Source organism: Opisthorchis viverrini, assembly GCF_000715545.1.
Source record: "Opisthorchis viverrini unplaced genomic scaffold opera_v5_54, whole genome shotgun sequence".
NCBI lineage: Eukaryota > Metazoa > Platyhelminthes > Trematoda > Opisthorchiida > Opisthorchiidae > Opisthorchis > Opisthorchis viverrini.
Genome location: NW_008751711.1, coordinates 387,418 through 412,369, shown reverse-complemented (window position 1 = coordinate 412,369; position 24,952 = coordinate 387,418). Strand labels below are relative to the sequence as shown.

General features: G+C 44.5%; 2 protein-coding genes across 2 annotated transcripts; one reads left to right on the top strand and one right to left on the bottom strand.

Moving 5' to 3' along the window:
• Positions 1-1,006: 1,006 nt before the first annotated feature.
• On the top strand, positions 1,007-1,210 carry T265_03715 (hypothetical protein; the record flags this gene model as incomplete). The annotated part of the gene is made up of 1 exon (XM_009168262.1): positions 1,007-1,210. The coding sequence occupies one exon, from the start codon at positions 1,007-1,009 to the stop codon at positions 1,208-1,210; it is 204 nt and encodes a 67-aa protein (XP_009166526.1).
• Positions 1,211-1,373: 163 nt separating this feature from the next.
• T265_03714 (hypothetical protein) lies at positions 1,374-2,041 on the bottom strand (the record flags this gene model as incomplete). Its single annotated transcript, XM_009168261.1, has 3 exons — positions 1,374-1,635; positions 1,668-1,836; positions 1,870-2,041. 3 exons carry the CDS (start codon positions 2,039-2,041, stop codon positions 1,374-1,376), a joined length of 603 nt encoding a protein of 200 aa, XP_009166525.1.
• Between the last annotated feature and the right edge of the window lie 22,911 nt (positions 2,042-24,952).

Genomic DNA, 24,952 nt, shown 5'->3' with positions numbered 1-24,952 from the left:
ACCTTGACTATTCTTCGGAAGAAATAAGGTACGAAATATCCGTACTGAAACGAAAGGCGCCAGACCAGATGCTCTGCACCCAGCCCCATCAAAAAAGGCGGATGATCCCTGGTGACCCGTGTGACAAACCTCATTAGTGCGACATGGGGGAGAAAGTATCTGCAGATTGAGTTATTCGTATCTTCGATAGGGTACACGGATGCTGTATGAAAACCACCGTGGTATCAGCCTGGTGGTTTTGGTATCAACGTTGCTTCCTGGTTTTATCCTTCGAAGGTTGACAACACAGGTAAAGACAGCCTTGAAAACCAAGCTGCGTTTCGTCAGGGATAACGATGCACTGACCATATTTTCACCCTCCGAAACATCCTTGGACAGCGACACTGCATTCGACGACCGAGTGTTGACTTCTTTCACTTGAAAGTTGTCTTTGACTCGGACCCTTAGGCACTATTGCAGTCTGTGGAACATTTATGCTTGACCCTCCATAAGGCGCTGTACGCCAACTCCCGCGGACGTGTGATCACGGAAAACTTCACCTGAGATCGTCACATCAAGTAGTTTCGAGCAAGGCTGTCCTGTTTCACTTTTCCTCCCCAACCTTGTGTTTGGAGATTATGGGAGACTCACTACCAACCTCTGATACCTGTGGAGTCGACGTATTTCCTGACGGTTCGCTCAAAGACAGAGTACGCAAACAACAGTTTCTCTTGGACCTGAAGCCGCGGTAATGCCCACAGCATTAAATGAACCAAATAATTCTGGCAAAGGGGTTGGAGAGATTATGAGAAGTCTGGGTTTTGTGTTCGGCTCGCACCATAGCACACGTGAAATGATTCTCCGTTATTAGGCCAGCTCACAAACAATTGACCTGATAAATACGACCCTTGAAATTCAGCGGTACGAACTCAGTCACAGATGAAGATCAATGGGCAACAAGCCTTTGGGTTTCTTGTACTGATCTTAGTTGCCGATCCACCATATCCGTCCATCAGATAAGAGGTAAATGCTTCTGGAAATCTGGGAGCGGCACAATCAAAGACGCCATGCATCACAGTATCACCTGCACTTAATGGATGCACGCGGTGAGCCGAAAATCACCACGGTGGTCGGTCTGCAACAAACGTATCAACTTCACGCCAAATCCGGTAACAAATCAGTCGTAGTAAAGCAACTGCGTCTACATTCAGACCAGGCAGCTAGTAGATAAACCTGAACTACAGCCTATGCGGCAACAGGCTGTCAAATAGGGCTATACATACTAACGGCCGGAAGTTCAACGATAGGGACTACGCGATGTTTGATCTTCTTCAGGATGATCGTGAAGACAGACGCAGAAAACCGATACGCAGTACCAAATATTTATTCACAGCTTATATGATGCCGATCCTGTTAGCGACATCCAGTGCATCGAAATCTGGCGGCAGCTTCACATAGGCCTTTTTCACATTCTTGGGGCAGTTCAGGGTGTTAACCTTGGCCACCTTAATATTATACAGTGACTGAACGGCCGCTTTGATAGCTGGCTTGTTGGCTCTACGATCAACGATGAAGACAAGGGTGTCGTTGTCTTCAATCTTCTTCATGGCAGCCTCAGTAGTCACTGGATTTTGGATAATCCGGAACGCGTCCAACCTGGAATAAATTCAACAAAAATGTGGACGTACTTATTGCGTTTTGGGATGAGAAAACGGCGATCTTTTGGACAGCGAGGAGGTTTGTACGTCTTCGGACGCCGGAATCGAGGCGTCTTCATCACCCGCTTCTTGCTCTTGGTATGCGCACCGAGAGTTAAGGCACGCTGGACCTTCAAGGCCTTTTGAACCTTATCCAGTTCTATTCCTTTTAGTCATCCAGATTGCAACTTACTCTTCGACTTGCTTTTCACAATTTTTCCGCCCTTCACACCCTTCAGTGCCTTCATGTTCTTCTGTGGCACCTTGGATTTTAGTGCTTTGGACTTGTTATCGCCAGCTTTCTTCGTAACCTTCGAAGCCTTGGCAGGCTTTTCGGCTTTCTTCGGGGCTGGTTTAGGAGCCATGCCTTTTCGTGAACTAGCGCGCTCCGCGGAGAGCAATGTGGCCTTGACCGCTTTAAACAACCCAACCCTGGAGTTACAGTTCAATATTGCTCTGCCCAAATGTGTCAAAACGGTCGGCCCATGCTAGATATCGGCGAGAAGAATTTCACTGGTGGGCAAGCCTGAGCTCCGACTGCCTTTCCACATAAAAATTCGTTCACTCAACCTGAAGTCCTGGAGTATCAACGCCAGTGACCTCGAAATTGAAGTCGACGCGGTAGAGCGAAGGACTATGAAAAATCGGCTCAGTTGGAGTTCGTCGTTCTATGGTCGATTCCTCCGTATTGGTCTTGTATAGACTTCCTGATACCCTATGGGACCCGAATCAGACCGCTTCTCAAGTATGTCCGATCGGGTCACAAAAACGAATAAACCCTCATTTAGCTTGTTCAACGGGCTGCTACGAAGATGCTGCTGACCTCAGCTCCGTTGCTTATGAAACACATCTCCCAGTTAGCATGCGTCCGCACTCGAGTACAGAACCTATACGGGATCTGTGCAGAATACCAGTAACAATCGAGGGTTTTGAACTAGGGAGATAAATGTATTTAGAGGGCATCAAAGTCTCTTTATTTGCCCGCACCTCATCTTGCAATTCCGGGTCCTTTGGAATGTGGAACGCCAACTGATCCGAATCGTTTTGTTTTATTCAACCACACCAATACTGGCGGAAAGCTCTGCTTTCTAATTGTTTCCCTTGGACCAGCACGAATGAGTTTTGTAGCAGCGTCATGTGCTGTGGACATTCGTCAACTCTTGCGAAAGATCAACCCACTCTGCGCAGTGGGGCCCGACGAGGTCCATCCAAGGATCCTGAAGGAAACGTCCTCCACACTGGCAAATCGTTTACACCTGGTGTTTCGCCAGTCGCTTGACGAAGGCCGCCTTAACTCTGCTTGGAAAGAAGCGACTGTCACGCCAATCTACAAAACTGGTGACCGGCTATCTCCTGGCAGCTATAGGCCTATAAGCCTCATTAGCGTGCCGTGCAAGGTGATGGAACGCATTCTGAAGCGAGCTACCCTAGATCACATTACTTCCAGCAACCTGATATCTCCAGCTCAACACGGATTTCTCCCAAACCGTTCTTCCGTGACAAACATGTTCGTGTATATGAACAGCTTAACCCAAGCCAAGGACGAAGGACTTATATTTGATGCCATATTTTTCGACTTCTCAAAAGTATTTGCTAGGGTTCCACACGTCCCGCTGCTCCACAAACTCTAGTCTTACGGGAGTCAAAGGGAAATCCTTTGCTGGATCAAGGCGTTCCTATCAGATAGATCATTCCGAGTGAGAAAAGGCTCGATCTACTCTTCTCCAGCGCCGGTCTCCATTGGAGTTCCTCAAGGCTCCATCTTGGGACCACTCCCGTTTCTGATCTACGTCAACGACCTCCCAGGCGTTCCTGCGAGTCCAGTCTACTTTTTGCAGACGACTTGAAATCCTGGAGTTCCAGTGCCAGTGCCCACCAAATGGACGCGGACGCTGCCAAGCAGTGGTCGTTGGACTGGCACCATCCACTGAATGACGAAAAGTGCGTCCATATGTCGTTTGGAGGGTATTCAGCGAATGCCTTTGTTATGCATGGTGGAAAGGGACCATAAAACATCATGAGGATAGATGCCAAAAAGGATTTGGGCATCTGGGTCTCCTCAAACTTATCCCTTTCACTGCACCACGAGAAATCGGCCCAAAAGGCACTCGCCATTTTACGGATGATCCGTTGCACCTTCTTCCGTATCCCTCGCATGGACTTCCAAACACGCCATCCAAGTTGTCTACCCAGGATGCACGAAAGACGTCACCCCCGTTGAGCGTGTCCAGCTTAGTGCTACGAGAATGGTTGCCGGCCTCAAATCCGTGGACTACAAAACGCGTCTCGCGATGCTTGTTCCATTTCCCCTTGAATACCGTAGCCTCCGACGGGACCCAATTCTTACTTATGCCCTGTTTGGGCAAAGCTTGACAAACAAGTTTTCACCGTTGACCCAGCAAACACACGGCGGGGACATATTAAGAAAATTTTCAAGCTCAGAGCACACACATTCGTTGGACAAATTTTTTTCTCATTTCAGGTAGTAAGTGCGTGGAATGACATTCCTCCGACGGTTGTCCACGCTCCTTCTAGAACCCAGTTTAAAGCACTATTAGACATTTATCTGTGCAAATCCATGCGCTGGCGAGCATACTGCCCCGCGCTGAGAACATAAAGAGCGGTGCTACACCCTTTATTCACTTGTGCCTTTCAGGTGAACGACAGCCACTGACCGACAAGAACAAAACCGACCCGGGAAACTTGAGCAATAGCCTCGATCCTGTGTATCAATCCGTGGACCCGGGAAAAGCAAGCAAAGATTGTAAACAAGATTTCTTTCACTTCAGGTGATAGTCAGTGCCCCTAAATTTGTTCGTACTGAAACTCGATGCTCGTCAGTTACAATCGTATATAGTAAGGCTGGTTGGGCGAAAACAGCAATTGGCTGTTTTCGTCACTAAGTAGATGAATGCGTTCATAAGTCCTTGGATCAAACCTCTATGCGAATGATTCATAATTGATCAGGCAACAGGTTCCAGATGTGCCCTAATTATCTGTACATTCGACAGCCTCACCAATGCCCGTCAATAATACTTTGAGACTGGAAGGAAAATTACTATTACGGTCTCTGGAAGCCGTTTCATACAGGATAACCGCTATTCATGGCAAGAGGAAAGCCCATTTTAAATCACTTACGGACCTGTCCGTTTTTCCTTCGCACCTATAAAGCCTATCAGCAATCTCCTTTTGTAAACGTTCACAGACACGTAGGGCTGTATTACTAACTGCTCGTCGGATGGTACGAAAAGTGAACCCACCTTTATCCGGTATGACCGTTGTGTAGGAGAAACTGATATATTTTTTCTTCCCGAAGAATCGATAAGCTCTTGTGAAAGCTCCCGGTTGATGCTGCGTGCAGCAGAGGTGCAGTGAGACGTAGGTCTATCTTGGAATGAAACCAGGTTTGCTGCGGCAGCTGCGGAAGTTTCGTAGCAGGAAAAAAATCTCAGCAATTAAATGAACCTTGATGGTAGTTGGGCCTACGGAAACTAGCGCACCCAGCTGTAACCCATTCACACAAAGTCGCCCCTTCCATCAGTCATCTTTTTGTTGTTGGCTTTTACTGTGACAAGAAACAAACCTAGTGATGTTCAACAGTTCAGTCCGATCAGCCACCAAATTGACGAAAGTCTTGGTGGCGGTGTCTTCGACCAATATCCGTCTTTCATGTGTTGCTTGTGAGGTGGCGTACAAAATATTACGGTTGTGACGTGTTCGTATTGATACACAAATGCCAAATTACCTCGTTAACATCCCGGTTATGTCACGACACTGGTTTCCCGATCCGAAAACCACAGAAATGCCATAAAGGTTCCAGTCAGAAGAGGGTGATTTTGCCAACGTCCGACGGTTTCAGACCTGATTAGATGCACTGTGTGCCTTTTTTGGGGCGAGGGATATTTAGCTTACTCTAACTGTTCCATTTGAACGCAGGGCTTTGCCTCCACGGATTCCTGGACCTTACTGAGTGGCGCAATTGGGGAACAGACTGTTCCATTAAGCGTGGATTTTAGCCAAAAATGCCAAGGATTGGTATAACAGGAGTGGTGGAGGGATTCAGAGGTACGACAGTTCCTTTCGTACGGAGGACCCGTTATGTTTTTACGTTTTTACATCCTGACGTTAACGGATATTTAACTTTTTTCCGCACCTATTTTTATAGGCTGTCCTTTCATGCAGAATTGTTTATTGGTGTTTATAAAATCTCTGTTTTAGAATTTGTCTCTGTTTCTGGGCTGCACCATCTAGTTTACAATATACACCTATTTTCGCATTTGTTTTCACTTGGTCAAGCCCTGTGTTTGCCTGGATCGGTTTTGAGGATAATTCAGTTGGCCTAGTGCAGTAGTCCTGAATCATACCACCGGTTTCGGTGCTTTGTCCTTCGTGCACTGCTAATATTCCAGATGCCAAGGTTTTGAAGCGCATCTTATCAAAGTATCCACTAATGTCGCTTACATGCGAAGTGATTCAACATTGCCGTTTGTTTGTTTTTTGAAACATTTTAGAAACTACTTTGGGTGCATTGTGTGCACAGCAAGAAGCCCTTGACTCGGGCCGTATTTGCTTCGCACGGAGCACAAAAACAGGGCACATGAGCACGTAGGCGTGAACAGTAAGTATTACGATCATACTACGATGGTTGCAGTAAAAACAGCTGCCATCAAAGAGTTGGAGCATTGGTGTAGTGATGATGCCACTTCATTTGCCTCAGTCATCGACCTTCTGGGTCCCGAAAGAATGCGCTTTCCTCTAGCATCCACAATTTTTCTTTCAAACATTTTGTTCATTTTTTTCTGGATCTGGAATCCTACAGGCTTGGAATTAGAATTCTTTTAAATATTTTTCGCTACAACTTTTCAAGATTTTTATAACACCCGTTCAGTCTCCTCAAACAAATTTATGACAAATCAAGGGAATCATCTATCGCTGACTGGAAATGGAACAACAGAAAGTTCGAAAACGCCTGCAGAGGGCTACCAAGAATGATCGATGAAATGAATTCCTGTAGTATTTCCACCTTATTAATGTAATCTTGGTACTTGAGAACACTTATTTATATCCAAGGAGGTAATACGCCAGGAAGAAGATGACAGAGGTTGGTTGGGCCATCACGGGGCGAGTGCATGATGCTTGGTATATTGGCGAATTGTTCTAAAGGAAGAAATATACGTCTACAATGAGCTAAATTTACCCGCTGGGCTATTTTTGTTAATCCGGACTGAGTGGAGAAATTCCGGCAATGAGTTTGAATTCTTCATACCCAGGTGTGGACTGGTTACGGAAACTTGCTTTACTTTCTCACTGGATCTTCATTCAAGTGCAGAAGTCTGCGTACATTGAAAGGACATTTCCGCATCCGGATGCAGATCTGCTGAGGAAGTTTCTGCAACAGTGCTAATTGAGTTGCTGTAGTGGTTGTTGTAGTGTCGCCTCCAAAATGACTTCCCACATTCTTATGCTGTGTTCGAACAAGGTTTATTTAACATGTCTTTTAGCGTGGGGTCAACCGGAAAATGGCGTGACATGGCTGAAGATTTCCAAGCTCACAGAATACACTCATTACCTATATGGTCATCACTATCGACAGCATGACATCGTTGTTCAACACCAGTGCTTCACTGCAGTACCACATATATACGTACTACATATATAGTAGCTGTTGCATTTGTTCGCGCTGCATCTAAAACAGACAATTTACATCCACTTACATTTAAAATGCCGTTCTCCTTTGTTGTGCACCTTTGTCCTCAATGTACGATCGACGGCTAAAAACACGTATCAGGATGATCAGCAATTGTATCGTGTCATATCTGCAATGGCCCTAGGAGGCCACTATTACCTTTGCTGCATAAAGACTAGTCGGTGAAGTTCAGGAATACCTGTCCGGGGTAATTTTGGAAGCTTTCCCGATCCACCATGAGCTTATGATTGGGCCGATATGCATTACAAGCAACCTGACGGCGCAAAAGTCCTAGTGCGGAGTTCGAGGATGTCACGGGCAAATGCGAATGGTGTTTATTGACTTCAGTGAATCTTCCAAACGTGTAGACGACTCAGCAGCGCACAGTGCTGTAAAAGGTAACGGACTTTCATTTGATACCAAAGTGGAAGTTTATGTCCATGGGTCCTCATCGTGACACGAACAGGTTATAAGTGGGGTAGTTCACTGAGCTTTCCCGGAGTTCAGAACCTTTACAGTCTCACAGAAGAGTGGTTGCAGTATTGGTTGCGTCCGAGTAACCCGTCACTCGAGAACGGTATTAGAGACGCATACAGAGATATTACAAGAGGCGAGTTGGCCATACTGGTCGCCTCTTGTCGAGAATACTACATGGCTGCTAACGTGAAAACGTTCAAATGTGCGCTAATAAGTTGCAGAAGAAAAAGTCTAAAAGACTATCCCATCGGTGTGAACGGCATGAGGTACCGGAACCTCCGGGCGGGAAACACGAAAGCCCACGTAAACTTACAGATGCTCTGGGGAATTTCCACACACAGCCCCGAACCCGTAGCTTTCCATTACTTGACTTTCATTAGGCCAGCAAAAAATCAGATATGTGTTTAATCCTTCCCATGAACCAAACTCGGGGACTGTCAACTGTTTGAAATGCAAAAACCGAGAACGCAAAGGCTAGCAGGTTCACAAGAAATTTGATGTGACCAAGAGCACCAAGCGATAAATCATAATAGGGTCGAATATGGACGCCAAATTGCAGATTCCCTCCTCGTGTTCCAGGTCATTACTTGAAAAATAGATATTCACAGATACTGGATCTATTCCCGCCTGCATATTTAACAAATAAGCGCCCGCAGTCACAGAGATGGCGCAAACTGATGGTCTGCCACACCCGGAGACTCTCCCAAATAGATATCAATGCGCAATATGAATTTTGCTGCACTCCCTCAAGGCTACGACAATGGGCACAGTCAAATCTCCGCTGGATGATTATCTAGCAAGGCCCGCCAGGTAAGTAACCCAGGGGGCGCCTCATCACCCATGCCCCTTTTGCATGCTGTGAATAGACAAAAAAGTATTCCGTCAACCATTTTATAACATTGGGCACATGTGATGGAAAAATTATATCCCAAAAGCTATGCCTCATCGAGCCTGAATGCTCATGTCTGTGCGTCCACACGGATGGAGCATGCGGGTGGCGACGTTGCCGGCCGGATAACATGTGCTTTAAAAACAGCCAAAATCGTTTGTTGTTTGCGTTCCGTTCACATTTACTACATCTCAAAAGCGTCCGAACAACGCTATTTGCCGCAATCTGGAGGAGCAGATATGGTTTTAGCGACCCTTCCGTGACTGCAGCACAAGCAAAAGTCCGGGTTACCGAGGTTTTGCCAGGAATGAGTGCAAATCATCTGCCGCAATTTTTGGCACCTAATCAACAGTTACAAGGGTCTAGCTTAATTCATCGGCTACAAGCTTGCATTTCGCAAAATGGCGTTCCATACTTCAACAGGGCACTGCATGTGTCCAAATTCTCTTTGGTAAACTGTCTGTTTACAGAAAGCCGATCGTACGAAAACTTGAAGACAATATAGTCGTTTTCAAGATAATAAGAGGTGACTGGGAGATGACTCCCACGCCCTTGACAAAAAATACTGGACAGCCTGTGCTTTGCGCACTGTTCTCATTGGAAAATACACTCAGCTTACCAGCTTCTTTTCGCTCGTCTTGCAGGCCACTTGCTGCTTTTATAGAACACCTATTCGTAACACAAAAAGCGTTGGCGTTCTGAATGCTGGATGAACACACAAACCACGCCGTTATCCTACATGTATTCAATAAAGGCCTTCCCAGACGCCGTGACAGATGGGAAGGATACAATTCCAACTTTATCGACGAACGTGAGCGAAGCCAACTCTGAAGCCAAAGCACAGAAAAATCAAGGTCAAATGCGCCAAAAATTCAGGAATGAGATTAATTACAAGAAATTGCGAAAAGTGGTCGTATATCTGGGTGATTTTCGATCTGTGTATAGGTGCAACAAAGCCCAAAATTTTGGCCTGAGAAGTTTTATTGCGAACTTTTTGCAGAAGAAAGCACAAATTCAGCGAAACGAGACAGTATTTTGTGAGCAGGTATAACGCTTGGGTTGAAATAGTAGATACATATTGAACTAAGGCAAGTCACCAGGCTGGGTATGGCAGTTGCGTTCTGGTCATCGTGACGCCGTACTTGGGTCCGTAGTTGGTCCCGTACTTAAACACCTCGGGTCAGTCAGTCAAGATTGTCAGAATGGTTAGGTTTGGACAGTAAATCGCGACAAATTAAGACCAGTACATTTTTCAGTCCATTGAGCACGCCTTGGTTAGTTGCTGCTACTAAATGAGCCAAAAAACAACCGTATTTAGACTGGGGCCTGAAAATGTAAAAAGTTCCAAAAGAGTCTGTTGAAGACCATTATCCTGCGCCTCCTAATTCGGTCCGAAACAGCAGGCGGGTAAGAGTGGTGACAGTTTCTAGCTTCAATGGTAAGATGACGCTTTCCGGTTCCAAGAGAGAAAATCGACATCTAGGTTGAAATAAAGCAGAATGGATGTGTGCTGCCGATGTGAACGGATGTGGCCAAATATGAATGTGCGGGATTTGTATTAGTCAACTCGTGCGCAACCAAGTTTATGGTTATTTGTATGGTCGCCCGTAAAGGGTAGAGATGTAATTAAATGATTCCTCAACCGGTGTTTAAAGAGTACGTGACTTCATTTGCAGCTCTTTTGAAAGAAGGTAGTTAGTCTTTTGGGGGTAGCGACGCGTGCTATAGCTAAGAGTTGAAATTCCACGACAGGCAAGTTACCAGTCAGAGGGTATGGCGGGCAGCGGCACAAAGACCGGAGATATGAATGAATTTCTAATAATACATGCCTTGAGCAGAGAGGTGCTAACTAATCCTGAAACCTTGGTGGGCCCAGAATGCCTGGTTGTTTGAAACACACGCACACGAGTGATCGGAGAAACACATTGAGGCAGTGGTGGATTTCCGTGTTTGGACAATGGGATGACCTCAGCATGTCTCAGTTACGGCCCAGGGAAATTGAATCGATCCTTTGAAGATGAGTTTTGTCAAAGGCGTCACACCGCCTTGCGACTCTGTTTTGGCTCGCGCGAAGCGGCATTTTACTCTGGTATAAATGATATTCTGGATTTATGGGAGGGTTATAAGGAATATATGTCACAAACTGGGCATGTCCGAGCCGGTGGCACGGATCTTCAACAATATTTGATGGATTTTTCGTTTTCTCTTTTTTGTATTGTAGGAAACAGAATATGCGGCGCGTCGCACTGTAGAAAATTTTGTCGGAAGAAGGGCGTGCATTTAAAAGGAGAGTTGTGGACCGCGTAGAACTCCACATCGTTGACGAGAGTTGGTGGCACGGAAAGAGTTTATAGATGTTCAGTGCTGAGAAGCCACCAAAAAAGCCACCCATGTAGAACAACTGTAGGTCGACAGGCAAAGTGCGTTAGAAGAATGGATCATGAAAAATAGGGGCCGAACATAACACTGAGGGACACTCGGGGACTGCCCCTACCTGATGGGCCCCAAGAGAGGTGAAACCGGTCATGGGTTGTCGAAGAGTTTTCAGCAACCTTTTGAGTAGCTTCCTTCATGAAAGGAATAAGGGTCTCTTGATACTTCAGAAGATGAAGAAGGCAGAGTGACACTGTGGTGATGAAAACTACTTGGATGCGGGTTGAATGAAATTTGATCCTGGGGCAATGAAATAGTGTAAACTTTGCGGTCCCATTTAGGTAGTCACCATTTCCAGAGGCAGTTAGATTGTATCAGGAGTGGCCGTTTGATTATGTCAGGCGCTTCGATAGTGCAAACCTGATCGTGGAATTCAAGGTGTGTGACAGCCTTTTGGCCTAAACAATGGGTTAGATGAGGCCCAAACTCATCTGACGGACGTAGGTACAAGCTCCAGAATAGCTTGAAGTAGCGGATGGTTTTCAGCGTGTTGTGGCTACGATATTTGTAAGCCTGGTTAGCTATAGCCGGACGCTGAAGGTCACATGGGAGTCAATTTACAAACGGAAACTTGGGAAGATGATGATGGGCGTCCAAAAACGGCACCCTCTCTCATGAGAACGCTACTGCTCTTTAGTGCAGGATGGTCTCAAATTGTGAATAATGGGACGAAGCCAATGTTCCTACCAAACTACACTGTATATTCATCGGGAGGCAGAATTGGAATGTTCAGGATTTGCTTTCCTAAGTGGGCAGATTTGACAACAAGTGCCCGCCCACTCACCACAGCGTCGGTGCGGCTTCATCCACGGAAATACGTTTGAAGATGCGAAATCCTTGAAACCTATGGATCAAGTTTGTACCGCTTGGTCTTGCAACAGACTTGTTGACATTTCTTTTTAGCTTCAATATTTTGTTTTACCGTCGGACACTTCATTATCGACAATGGCAATTTATCTGAAAGTGTGTTCCCTTTATAACAGTAAGATATCTGGGCAATTTCCATGAAGAAATAAACTATCTTTAATCGACCATATATAATTCACTCCAGATTCACCATCATAAATAGCCGGCTACCGAAAAATCAAAAGGATTGACTACGCAATATGTTTATTCTCAACTGATGAGTGACCTACCGTTAGGCATGATTATGATGGTAAAGTTAGTATGAATGATAGGAACTGTGGGTACTCAGGATGGCGCAGACTCCGCCATGCATACAGCTGCACGATCTAAATGCTGTGGACATCGAGGGCAAAGAAACACGGTCATTTGGGTTTCTTTATCTTTTGAATAGCTTATCAAGTAGAAGAAACATCAGGCCGGCAAAATTTGAGGATGACGGGCAAAAACACAACGGACGAAAGCAAAACCACAGACATCCTGCTTGTCACGTGCTACCATCGCGTGCACTAGGTAAAAACACTTCGCCAGTGGTGGTTTTATCATTTCCAAGTGCAGCATGACGGAGTGTTATCGCACACGGTTACCAAGATGAAGGGTCGTCGGTGGCCACTGCATCAGCTATCTGGCATAGTTGATGCGTTGTTTTACTTGGTGTGCAAGGGCACTTGCTTAGGGTGTTTATAAGTTGCCAAGACTGTCGGCGCCGTGTGGACTCGTGAGTGATGATGGCCGTCATTGGCTATTGGTCAGTCTCTACATCTCCAATGTACACCATGACCATGAGATTCCCGCCACTATTAATCCGTATTTCTGATTCCTCTACTTCGTCATCCCAACTGTTGCTCTTTACGACCCAGGTCGTAAGCTCACTAGGCCAGTGCCCAATAGTATCACGGTTGGACAATTAAAACTGGGATAAACTTCAATGAAAGTTTTACAGGAACTTGACTAGAAATTTCACGGGGCCGATGTGATTTTCGTCCCTAAGAAAGCAGCACGCAGTCGGATAGACCGCAAGCTACCTGAAAAGAATCGGCATCTTCTGGAAGTTGACTATAGAAGACGAAGAAAACGAGCTGCCGTTTCACGCAATTATGAACTGCTGTAAATCAGAAATACGCCAGTGGAATATACGAAGACAAGCCACCACACTATATCTAGCCAGGAACAACAAAAACGTGCAGTTTAAGTACGCGAGGCTTCTCTGCAGATATAAGCTAGCCGGTTTCCCCTTGAGAAACAGGAAAGGGAAACCCACACGTAATCCTATATTGGTATCTGAAGTTTACAGACAACACTGTGCAGGCCTGTATTCTGCCCATACACAATCTTGTCAAGCCATACCTACGAAGTGCCTCTATCCAACTTGGCCTTCACTGGAGAGGACATTCGTCAACTTTTCGACGAGAGTGGTTCCAAGCGCAATCTTTGACTCCAGCTGGTTTGGATTTATTCCGGTCATCATTTGTCTGGCAACGATAAATACAAGCGATTGACAACTGTACTTTATTTTGATTTTGAAAAAATATGCCGTAGTAGGCTCAAGGATACTCTACGAGGCTAGCGTCGATGTGCAAGTTGTTGCCGCCCTCGTCTTGGTTGTCGTTACACCACTCTAAAGCCTCTTCAGCAGCCCAACATAACGGACACATTCTTCTCACTTTATTGGGAGCAATCATATACACAAACTGTAAGGACCTTACTGCTACCTGAACACCTGCAAACATGGCTAGTGGCTCACGGCTGTTTTTGTTATACACCCTTCATCTTTGAACCGATTACAATGGCTCGGTGACTGGCCACCCACACTTTCGCATTTTCTGTTAAGCTCACGTAGTACATTCCACTTGAACTACAGTCCGTATCGATTATTCACGTAGCTGCTACCTAGGTATTTATTATTTTCCTGAGTTTCCTGTTCACAATCAACGCACTCCTTCTTATGTAACAGAGACCCCATACTTAGATAGTTCATAAGTGCTAAAAACAACCGCCTCTCACTGTCTAACTCACGATGTAATCACCTCTTTCAACTAGTCCTACCACATTCCTCCCAGCGCACTACCTGGACGCTAAGTTCGTATTCCTCATGTGCACGTCATCCATTCAATCAGGTTTGTCCCCAGTCTACACATAATGGCTGATGACTGTTGTAATTAAAATCATATTTTTGATACACACTTTGCCACTTGTCTTCAATTCGAATCCTTGCATCTCCATCTTTATTTTGCTTCACTGTGACCCCGACGGTTTACTCAACAATCAAAGGTCACTCATGACCAGCAATGATTTCCAGCTTCAGTACATGTTACCTTACTTTATCGTTGAATTAAACGTACCCCACTCTCATTGTCTTTGTTTTTCGGTTCTCACAACTGCACTAGATGTTTTGCGATAAGAATGCCTGGTTGACTGTGCCTTTCTGTCAGTCTTTTTGTTGCCTTTCACGTTCAGGTTGCAACGATCTTATCGTGCCTCGAATGGTATGTTACTTAATAAGCTTATAATGATAACTATTATAAAACATTTCAGCACGTTGGGGACATATGAGGCTTATTCAAAGATCCAGAAGATGGCGAATCATTTCTAACCGGTATTTCGCTGGTCGCTCGACGAAGGTAAACTACCCTGTGCGCGAAAGAAAAGCAATTAAAACACCAATATACAAAACTGGTGACAGAATATCGCCCGGAAACCACAGGCCAATTAGCCTTATTACCGTACCGTGCAAGGTGATATAACTCACTCTGAATCGGACCATCTTAAACCACCTCACGCTCGCGACACTTGATATCCGCAGTCCGACACGGATTCCACCCAAACCGTTCTAGTGTGACGAACACACTCGTATGAATGGACAGCTTGGCCCAAGCTAGATGCAAGACTCCTATCGGGCGCCGTATTTTTCACTTTTACAAGAGCACTCGATCAAGACTCTCACGTTTGCTGCTCCAAAAATTTAATTCTTACGGGATTCAAGTCGAAATTCCACGCTAAATTCGGGCATCATTATCAGACAAAACACTCCGCGTTGAAGTAGGCTCGACCTGGACTTCTTCGGTGCCGATTACTTTTGGGGCCTCTTAAGCCCCTGTATCGGAACAGCTTGCATGTTTGACCAACCTGAGCCATCTTCCGGATGTCTATTTAAGTATGAGTTTATTAGTGTTCTCTCTTGTTAACAACAAAGATTCACTGCACACGTTCCTAGTTGTCCGCGGTTTTTGTTGTGTCGAGCCGGTCTGTGTTACGACGCGCGAGCAATGCGTGTGTGATGAGGTTGTGTGCTTGATTGTGTTCTATCCTCTATATAGGTCGTTGCAATGAGTGGGACTTGAAAACAACGTGAAATCACCTGGTGTCGTTCAAAAGGTCATGGCACGGGAGTTGACATATGGTCGTATTCATGTCACGATTTTGACGCGTGATTGTGAGGCAGACGAAATGGAATGGGGGGTAGTAGGTACCGGTGGTAAATTGATTAGAGGAGTAATTGAGCAAAGGGTAAGCGTTACAAATACTCCTCTCTTTAGAGAGGGATCACCTAGGCGCTGTCATCAATCCAGACAAGTCACGTCTTGTCTGGTGGTGCACGTTGTGGGATGTGGAACAAAACAAAGCACGAGGGAGATAGTGGATGTGGATACACTAACCAGATGGGCAACCGCTACACACTCATATCCCAAACGTGTTATTTAAAGTGATGTGTAGTTAACAAAAACTGTGGGTACTGGGGAGTAAACAGTGAAATTCCCGGGGAAGAAATGGTAGATATTCCCTAACTTCACTAGTGTAAAGAATGCATAAAACTAAAACAGTATTCATGAGTTTGGCAGTAAGTTCCAGACAGATTTTAGCTTTCATTTCGGATACCACGCAAAATTATGTCGGCTGGCACAAGCAAAGATACGTCGCGCAATCAGTGGGACATATTTATCGGATTCGTTGTCTGCAAGCTTTAGGAGAATGATGAATGTTTAATTACTTTTGCTTTTCTTGCACTGACGTGCTTCACACTGGTGCGACCTTGGCACACAGGAATGGACTACTTGTTGACTGAACGACCAGAATTATTAATTATTCGTCAAGCTAGCCAATTATTAGTGTTCTCTCTTGTTAACAACAAAAGCCACTGGATAAATCAGAAGGCTAGAAAGCGACACTAATAAAATTTGTTATAAGAGTGTTAGGTTACAAAACCTTAATTGAGTCGAACACAATATCAAAAATGGAATGTACAAATGAGGGACTTATCGTTCTGAGCGGAAGTCACAATAGTTCCACCGAGTTGGTTTGGACGCGGGTAATCGCGTTTCTTTCGGCAGATTCACTGCTACACGTTCCTAGTTGTCCGCGGTTTTTGTTGTGTCGAGCCGGTCTGTGTTACGACGCGCGAGCAATGCGTGTGTGATGAGTGTGTGTGCTTGATTGTGTTCTATCCTCTATATAGGTCGTTGCAATGAGTGGGACTTGAAAACAACGTAAAATCACCTGGTGTCGTTCAAAAGGTCATGGCACGGGAGTTGACATATGGTCGTATTCATGTCACGATTTTGACGCGTGATTGTGAGGCAGACGAAATGGAATGGGGGGTAGTAGGTACCGGTGGTAAATTGATTAGAGGAGTAATTGAGCAAAGGGTAAGCGTTACAAATACTCCTCTCTTTAGAGAGGGATCACCTAGGCGCTGTCATCAATCCAGACAAGTCACGTCTTGTCTGGTGGTGCACGTTGTGGGATGTGGAACAAAACAAAGCACGAGGGAGATAGTGGATGTGGATACACTAACCAGATGGCCAACCGCTACAAGTTTTCCTTTGGTAGACACCTTGAAACCTTTGGGTTCAAATGCCATTGATCAGCAAATGGATGTAGACTCTGCTGAGCACTGAAGGTTGGACCGCCACTTTCCCCCGAATGATTTACGTATTGGACTCTCTTCGAAAATATCCATCTCACTATACCTTAGAAAGCCTGCTGAAAAGACATTCGCCTTTGTTTCGATGATTCGATGAACAGCTGGTGTGCAATTTCTGGCACTTGTCCTATGTACAACTTAGCACAATCGTTGCAGCTAACTTTATGCACACTCCCAGTCCTTTCAGCCGACATGGGACCTTTCAATCGCACCAGAACTGACCGTGTAATTTATTCTTTTTTGGAAGATACTCAAACGTTGGCTAAATTCAATAGTTTTCGAATAACCTCCGATGTTCCGCTTTCTATGGAATGACTGCCGTGCCAAACCATTCCGCACTCTGTCGAGATACCAGAGCCAATATCTTTCTTAGTTGAAGCCTAATCAAACTCACTAGGTATATTTTTTCCTGGAGTAGATTGGCAATCTCGATTTGGGTTGCCTTTCGGTCGGTAGCCCCTTGCCCTTGTGCTCTCTGACTAGACGAAGCCTTGATGAGACAATACTGGCCTACACGGACTTTGGGTGTGCTGGTGTGCAGTTCAAGACAGTCTCTGCGCCTGTTGGTCTCTGGTAGACCGTAGTTATTTTATTTCATCCAACTCTTGTGTGTTACGATTTCCAGGAAGAGCAATGTGCCTGAGAGAGACTCTATCTCCATGATAAATTCGATGCGTGGATCTAAACTATTGAGACAGTCGTGGAATCTGTTCACGCTATCCCGTTTCATTGCAACAAAAGTATCGTCAGTAGAACACAAAAAACATTTGGTGAAAAGGGATATCCTTCCAGGGCCGTTTGTTTAATGTCCTCCGTATAGATATCAGCTAAAACAGGAAATATTTATGATCCCACAGCGAAACCTTGTTTTTGTGAGCAAATAATTGTATCAGAAACAAAATGATAGAGCCTCGAACACACTCTGTTGCCCTCAGCTGTTCCATCCACCGACATCTGTGTCGTATCTGCCAGCAACCACCTCCAGAGCATCTGTCCTAGCGATGTTTGTGTACATTGAGGTTGCGCCCAAACTCAAGAGGACTTCGTCCATTTCCAAGAAAAACCATGTGACCTTATAGGCAAGGCCGTGCGAATTCCTAATGAAGATGCTTGATCTCTAATGAGTTGTTTTGGTATGCCAAATCTGGTCAGATCATTCGGTGGCGAGCTTATACCATCCATAATTGGCCCTATCGGGACATCAGCCTTGTGGATTTTTGGCACTTCGTAGAGCCGTGGATGAATCGTGCGTTTTGTACGACCAGTACCACTTACCTTGCTCTAAATGGCTTACTACGGATTTTAGATATCTATAAACTTCAACTTCACTCTTATTCACTACTTCAGTGGTACTTCTATCGGTAATTTTTCGATCGATCCATCGGTGAGCTGTTGCCTGGCCCTTTGGAGATAATCGCTCTTGCTGATTACTACTGATGCTTTTGCTCTTGGTAAGGGCATTAGCGTGTTAAACTCCCTCCGCTCTAGTGGTGCAATATTGGGAACTCCTGGTTGTTGGAGTTTCAGGACCGTGGCCAATTGTACTCCGCAGAATGAAGCATTTGAAACACTGATTCCACATGAGAAATTATTTCCTTCTGCCTTATTACTTTGTGGCCCACAGCGTAGTTAAGTCACTTTTGTAAAAGACAGCGTTCATCTTAACTCAGTTGTCTGTTTGGCAAGTTAAATACACTACAATAAATGATGGATGGTTTCGTCTCTTCTTCATCCTTTCTAGAGCCCTCAATCACTGAAAGTAGTTGATCAGACTTACGTACCCGTCTATCCTTGCATTGCCGACCCTAAGCAAGCTTCACTTCCGTGGGTTTGGGGTTAAGCGTTTGGAAGTCGGCGGGTGAGACCGCAGTCTCACGATCTTGGCTTGGTCGACTGGCATGGCGGTGTGCATCGGCTAATCTCTAAGCGGGTTAATAAATTTTCTATTTGAGGAATTACCTGGCCGCTAACAAACCGATTTTAGCGGAAGCAACCGACGTATCCAGTGGCTTTGTTGTAAAACGAACTTTTGTACGGTAATGTCGCGGAGGGTGATAGGGTGAAGGGAGCTGATAATGAGCATGAAAGAGAGCAGTTTACAAGTGCTACATGCCTGAGGTCCAGTTGTTCTAGTTCGGTTCGAGCTGATAAGAACATGAAAGAGAGCAGTTTACAAGTGCTACATGCCTGAGGTCCAGTTGTTCTAGTTCGGTTCAAGAGATGATCCCTCTTGGATTTACTTCCAGAAAGCAGCTTGAATTCGTCCCTCGCAACACGCGAAGCAGATAACTCCGCAACCAGGTCGGCATTTACATTTTTACAGCCGTCGTGACGTCCCATACAATATTTTGAACGTCTGTTTTACTGCACTAATTATGGTTACCAATCTTTTTCACCTTTTCAATTGGTGAATTAGTGCGTAGTTAACCAAGACTTTGGTTTCTGTATGTCGATTGTTCATTTTCGCATCCATTTCGCCTTTTGCTTGCACTAAAATGTGTAACATCAGTGTCTTCAAGGCCGAGTTCTTCTCTAAATCAGCCTCAGACGTCGGTAACTAGTAATATCGCTCTCCATGTGCAGTACTTTTAAGCGTCTCAATGGGCCTCTTTCCAGTCGATCGAATTTCTCGCCACGTTCAGTAAACACACAAAATTTACATGATGTTTCCCATTTCTCTTATGGTTTATTGGTAATCCTATCTTTCTGTCAACACGTAAGCAAACAGCTGAACCCCAAAAAGCTTTGGATTAAGAACTTGTATTGTTGCCTGTTCACTGCAGCAATTCAAACAGCTAAAAACCAGAATGCTTCGTTCAGTGGTTTGGCACAATCTGGAGAGAATTTTCCATTGGACGCTAGTAAATTGTCTGTACACGGAGAACTCCCCAGTAAACACGTCACCGCGGCACCACCGGTGGTAAGAGGTCACAAATAGGGGTGGCATGTTACACTTACCACCGATGGCGCCACCAGTTGCTAGAAGCGGCCAAAGGTGGCAACCCGGTCGTGGATTAAAGCTGTCCAACGTCTATACATTACCAACCCCATCATAGCTCATTAGGTATGATGTGAAGTAAGAAGTAGTTAGAGGAGACCGTTCACTGGTCAGTGAAACCTTTCGCGGCGTCGATCATTCTATACCTCTTGGGGCAATCCGTAAACTGGACATAAGTGCATACATCCCGCAAGTCCAAGTGAAATACAGAGCCTATTTTGCTCCACACCAGCTCCTGATAACTTTATTTGACCACGATTTTGCATGACATCAACTTTGTTCACCGGTGCGACTGAGTGTAAAACTTTATCTAGTGGGAACATGACAAGTGGGGATGAACCATATGTTGTCATGGAACTGTAGACGTTTAACTTCTCAGAAGTTGACTGAGCTCGTTGTGCCTGCTGCTTGTCGGATATTGAAAATTAGTTGTTTTATGCAGACAATCAAACTGTAGTTATGTAGAATGGTGAAAAACAAGAGCGCCAAGCATGAACTGCATGAACTGTGTCAAAAAACTAAAGCTGCAAGTGAATAAGAACAAGCATTATTATTTATAGATTAGCCGAGAACGCACTATATGGGAGCACTACATCTCTTGGGGAAGGATGCAGCCAGCAACCTTGAAATAGAGGCAAGGTAAATTAAAGACTACGAGTGACAAATTTCATCAGGCTGCCCAGCCTTCTGAGTCCTTCCGTATTCTAATCCGCGTTGGGTTATATACTAGGTGAGGAGATAAGTTAACAAACTCATATGACTTTACCAGAATACAAGGCATCGATTCACGTTCTATGCAGCACTGGTGGAACCGTAGGTATATCTCTACTTCTTTATGAACATTTTAACTTATTAGACACTAATACAGGTTTAACAATCCCACTAAAATATTTCTTGCGATAGTTTATTGCCCCTATAGGTAGTAAGCAGATGGATTTGATTGCCTAATGAAATTACTCGGGTACCCGAAATGAATTCAAACGGATGACAGATCAACATATGTGACATATTTCCCTGACTTTCAGGAGCAACCCAACACTTGGCGGTGCCCACCATTGTACTTCTATTTATTCCAGCTTGTTTAAAGACAACCCGATTCACTGTCAATCTCGACGACACAGACAACACAGACTAGTCGTCTCCTACTTCTATCACTGGCGATAGACCTGGGGTTCTCAAGATTATCGACGGTCATTTGGACGAGTTACGGGAAGAATCCTAGCTGCCTAGGCATTTTATAGAACACGAGCTGGATATTGACGCTGTCAATAAAGTAGGAAAGAATGGTTGAATTATAAATAGTGAACTCGGAATCCCATTATTACGAGGCCCTGAGCTGATCATCCCTTTGACCTGAATCACCCCTACGAAAGGGCAAAGACAGTGAATCTAAATGTTCTACGGGTAGAGAAGTTAACCTTTCAGACATAGGACTTGATGCCCTCTTGAATTTAAAATGTGAAATTCAATACCTAATCGCCGAAAGCGGGAAGATGGCATACAACTTGTCCGCATTGAGAGACAACCGACTATGAATGGCATCTAGCATTGCCCAGAAAATAGGGTACTACAAGAGAAATTCAAGGCTCTGTATCTGCCTGCTCTTGTACCTAGGCGTCAGTGAGCTGATCTAATGTTTGACTTTGGGGCAGTACGGCACTGTTAGGACTGCAATTTTTGCAGTTTTCTCCGCCGACAACTGTCACATTTCTAGCGTACGTCAACGTATGGACAAAAATGCATCAGGCAGACAAAAGGTTCCAATGTACCTGTTTTCGAAATCAGCGGCAAATCGGTCTCTTAGAGACAATGACAGAGTAAAGCAGTTCAAGAAGCAAAACAGTCTGTGACTTCTATCAATAACTGCTATCAATTGCAATAACAACAGAAGTCCGGTTACTATTGCATTGACCCCATGATGGGATAAACGACAAAATTATCCAAAATCCTTACATAAGATACAAGAGCCAAGAACTAAGAATAATGAGTTAAACTTAAAGAAAATAAAGATGAAAAAAGTAACAGTTCCTAAAATGTATGTGGCTTCAACCTGTATTTGCCTGCCTTCGATAACCCTATCTTTCTTTATTGCCAGAACTCTAACACACCCAACGTAGAGGACGTTGCATACTACGGTGTTTATTTGGGCTAGAGTTATGCTTACGTTTGCCATCATATGTCTTTCCGACATCGGCAAATGATAAGGTAATTCTTATTAATCACAAAAGGTAGAATAAAATATTGACTGTAACGTCAGTGATTATCACCCAGTGTCACAATAATGTAATTTCGTGTGCCTTGGACGTTCTACGGATTGTTTTACCAACTTATCTTTAGTTTTAGTTTCCGTGCTTTAAGCTTCTGTTACAGTTAACAACCAATGACATACTAGAACAATACGAGTTAGAATGACTTTGGTTGTAAACACTTTTGGCAGCCAATTTTGGGATAAATCAGCCTGCCACAGGTCTATAAAGCCCAGAATAGCTTCCAAAAGGTGACGAAATCATTTTGAAAAATAGAGTACTGCTTTGTGAAGAAGAAAAAAGATAACGGATCCTTACTCAGCCCATAGTTTGGGCACATTCGTTAGACGAAGAGTTGTAATAATGTAACTTGAGCAATTTGTAGAAGAGTTGGGGAGAGTAATACTATCAAACACCAAGGCATTGAGCGCCGCTAAAGTAACTCACATGTGGGTGTCTATTTCAGAATTCATTAGCCTTATAAGAACGAATTTACCATTATTAGTTACCTTAATCAGAGAAATGTTTGGCTTCTCTGATATACTCGCCAACATATTCGCTTATTCGCTAGAATCTTTGTTTAACTTTATTTAAACATGCGTTTCATGATTAACTTTACGCCCGGAACTGAAACTGCTTTTGGATTTTGCTTCATTCAAAAGCTTCTACTTTACTCATAAAAAACGTAGATTTCGTAATCGAATTTTAGTCTTGATCGCGCCAGAAAACGCATAAACCCCCGTTTCAGTGTCTGAAGCTGCGGTGTTATTCTAGCTCCATCCAATACGACTTAGTGAAGCTCAGCAAATGGAAATGTTGAGGATGGGAATCACCTGTACTCAGTGGTTTTCAGAGCGTGCAGAAACTACAGCCTCGGATATTAATGATTCACCGACCTCTGCCTCTTGACTTCTCCTGTCCAGACTTGGGCTACCCTTGTGTCTCCCTCGTGTGGCACGGCACCGAAAGGGTACTACAGCTGAACAATCAGCACATTTGAGCTTCACTTTCATGAAATAGCCTTGTACCACAAGTTCTGTAATTGGTTTGGTTACAAAAATCCATGAATAAATCTTGGTCTAAATTCCCCTTTAATTTTTTTCACGTTAGGCTTGTTGATTTTTGGGTTATAGCTTGATTATGTTGTAATGACTCATTCGTGTTTTCATTGTCCCGGTGTGTGGAGTATCACAAACATTTTGTAAGATATTCGTCAGTCTTTTGTTAATTCAAAAGATATGGTACTTCATCTGTGACTTGGTCCTCTCAACATGCCAAAGACAGTTTCACACAGTCTCTACCCATGTTAGATGTGCGTGTCACACAAATTTCCACTTAAACCTTAATTCTCAACCTTTCGGTTAAGTGACAAACGATAGAGCAGGTGATTAACAATGTTGTCTCCCATATAGATGGGATATATGACTACTCATCCCTCAGTCACGCAAGTTAGTGAGGACCATAGCCACAGCTTGCAGATTTTTGAGTCGTGTTTCAGTAATAATCGTGGGATATTTTCTTCTTTCAGTTCCGATTTTTCATTTCACAGCGGGATCAAATGACTTCAGTGGTAAACTAGTAGCGATTCCTTTTTGTGGCTTCCAGGACGAATATTATTTTCCTAGTGCGAGTCGTAATGGTGTGGACTGTGAGCCCCGTGCTAGAGTGAACAAGGGATTCAGCTTATTGCCTGATCTACTATAGTCCAACCCCACACTAAGCACGTTGAGATAACGTATGTTCCCAACCATGGAAGTCAAGAAGCGCTGAGAGCACCCAGACGTTTCTTAATCTTCTCCGTACCCTCTGCCAGGTCAAGGGTTGGCAACCTCTCTGCTTCCATGCCTCCGTTGGGTATGAAAAACAGCGCTCTCTTCGGAAAACGATGGTTCGGCGTATGCAATACGTATCCAAATCAAAGCAGATTCTGGTGCTGGACAAATCCTTCAATAGAACTTCCTGAAGCAAAGGCGAAAGCTCGCCTCCTTATAGCCTCGTTACGGATTCGCCGACACCGTCCTAAACGAGCTATAGTTCTGGGCTGTTGAACGAGTTTATACCGCACAAGACTGTGTAAACTTCTAGCTTTAACCCTGTTTGTTGCCACAAATTCACAGTATACTGCACAATTAGTCAGAGGAACTTGGGTTCTGCCATTTTTAACTGCAACTTTGACTTGAAATAGAATCCTAGTTTTGTTGAGGTACGGCAGTGAAGCATCGGTGTTGAACACTGATGTCATGCTGTCGATGATGGTGATGATGATGATGATGATGATGATGATGATGATGTGAAGTGACACAGTGTGTGTAATGTCAGCCTGGTCTTACTGGCCTTAACTTGCTAGCGCATCAAATCACCAGACAAATGGTGGCTTAATTATTGATCAGCTGTGAGGCTGATTGAGTGATTGATTGATTGATTATTAGGTGTTTTGACAGACTGCTCAAACACACAAATTATCCATCGTAACTTTGCACGGCATACGTGGAGCACACTTGTTCCGTGTTTTCCTCAGCAGCTTACTTCCCGTTCCTCCCCGATTAATGGATAGGTTTTTTCTGAGAATGGAGTCAATCTTGGCTGGAAAACTTAAAGTTATCGACAAGATGCCTTTCGGTAATCACTCGTGAAGCAGTGGCTAGAAATTTCTGGCTGATAAACAAGCGACTGACCGTTAGACACGTGTTGCTGATTAGCAGTGTCGGTTGGCCGTTTTCTGC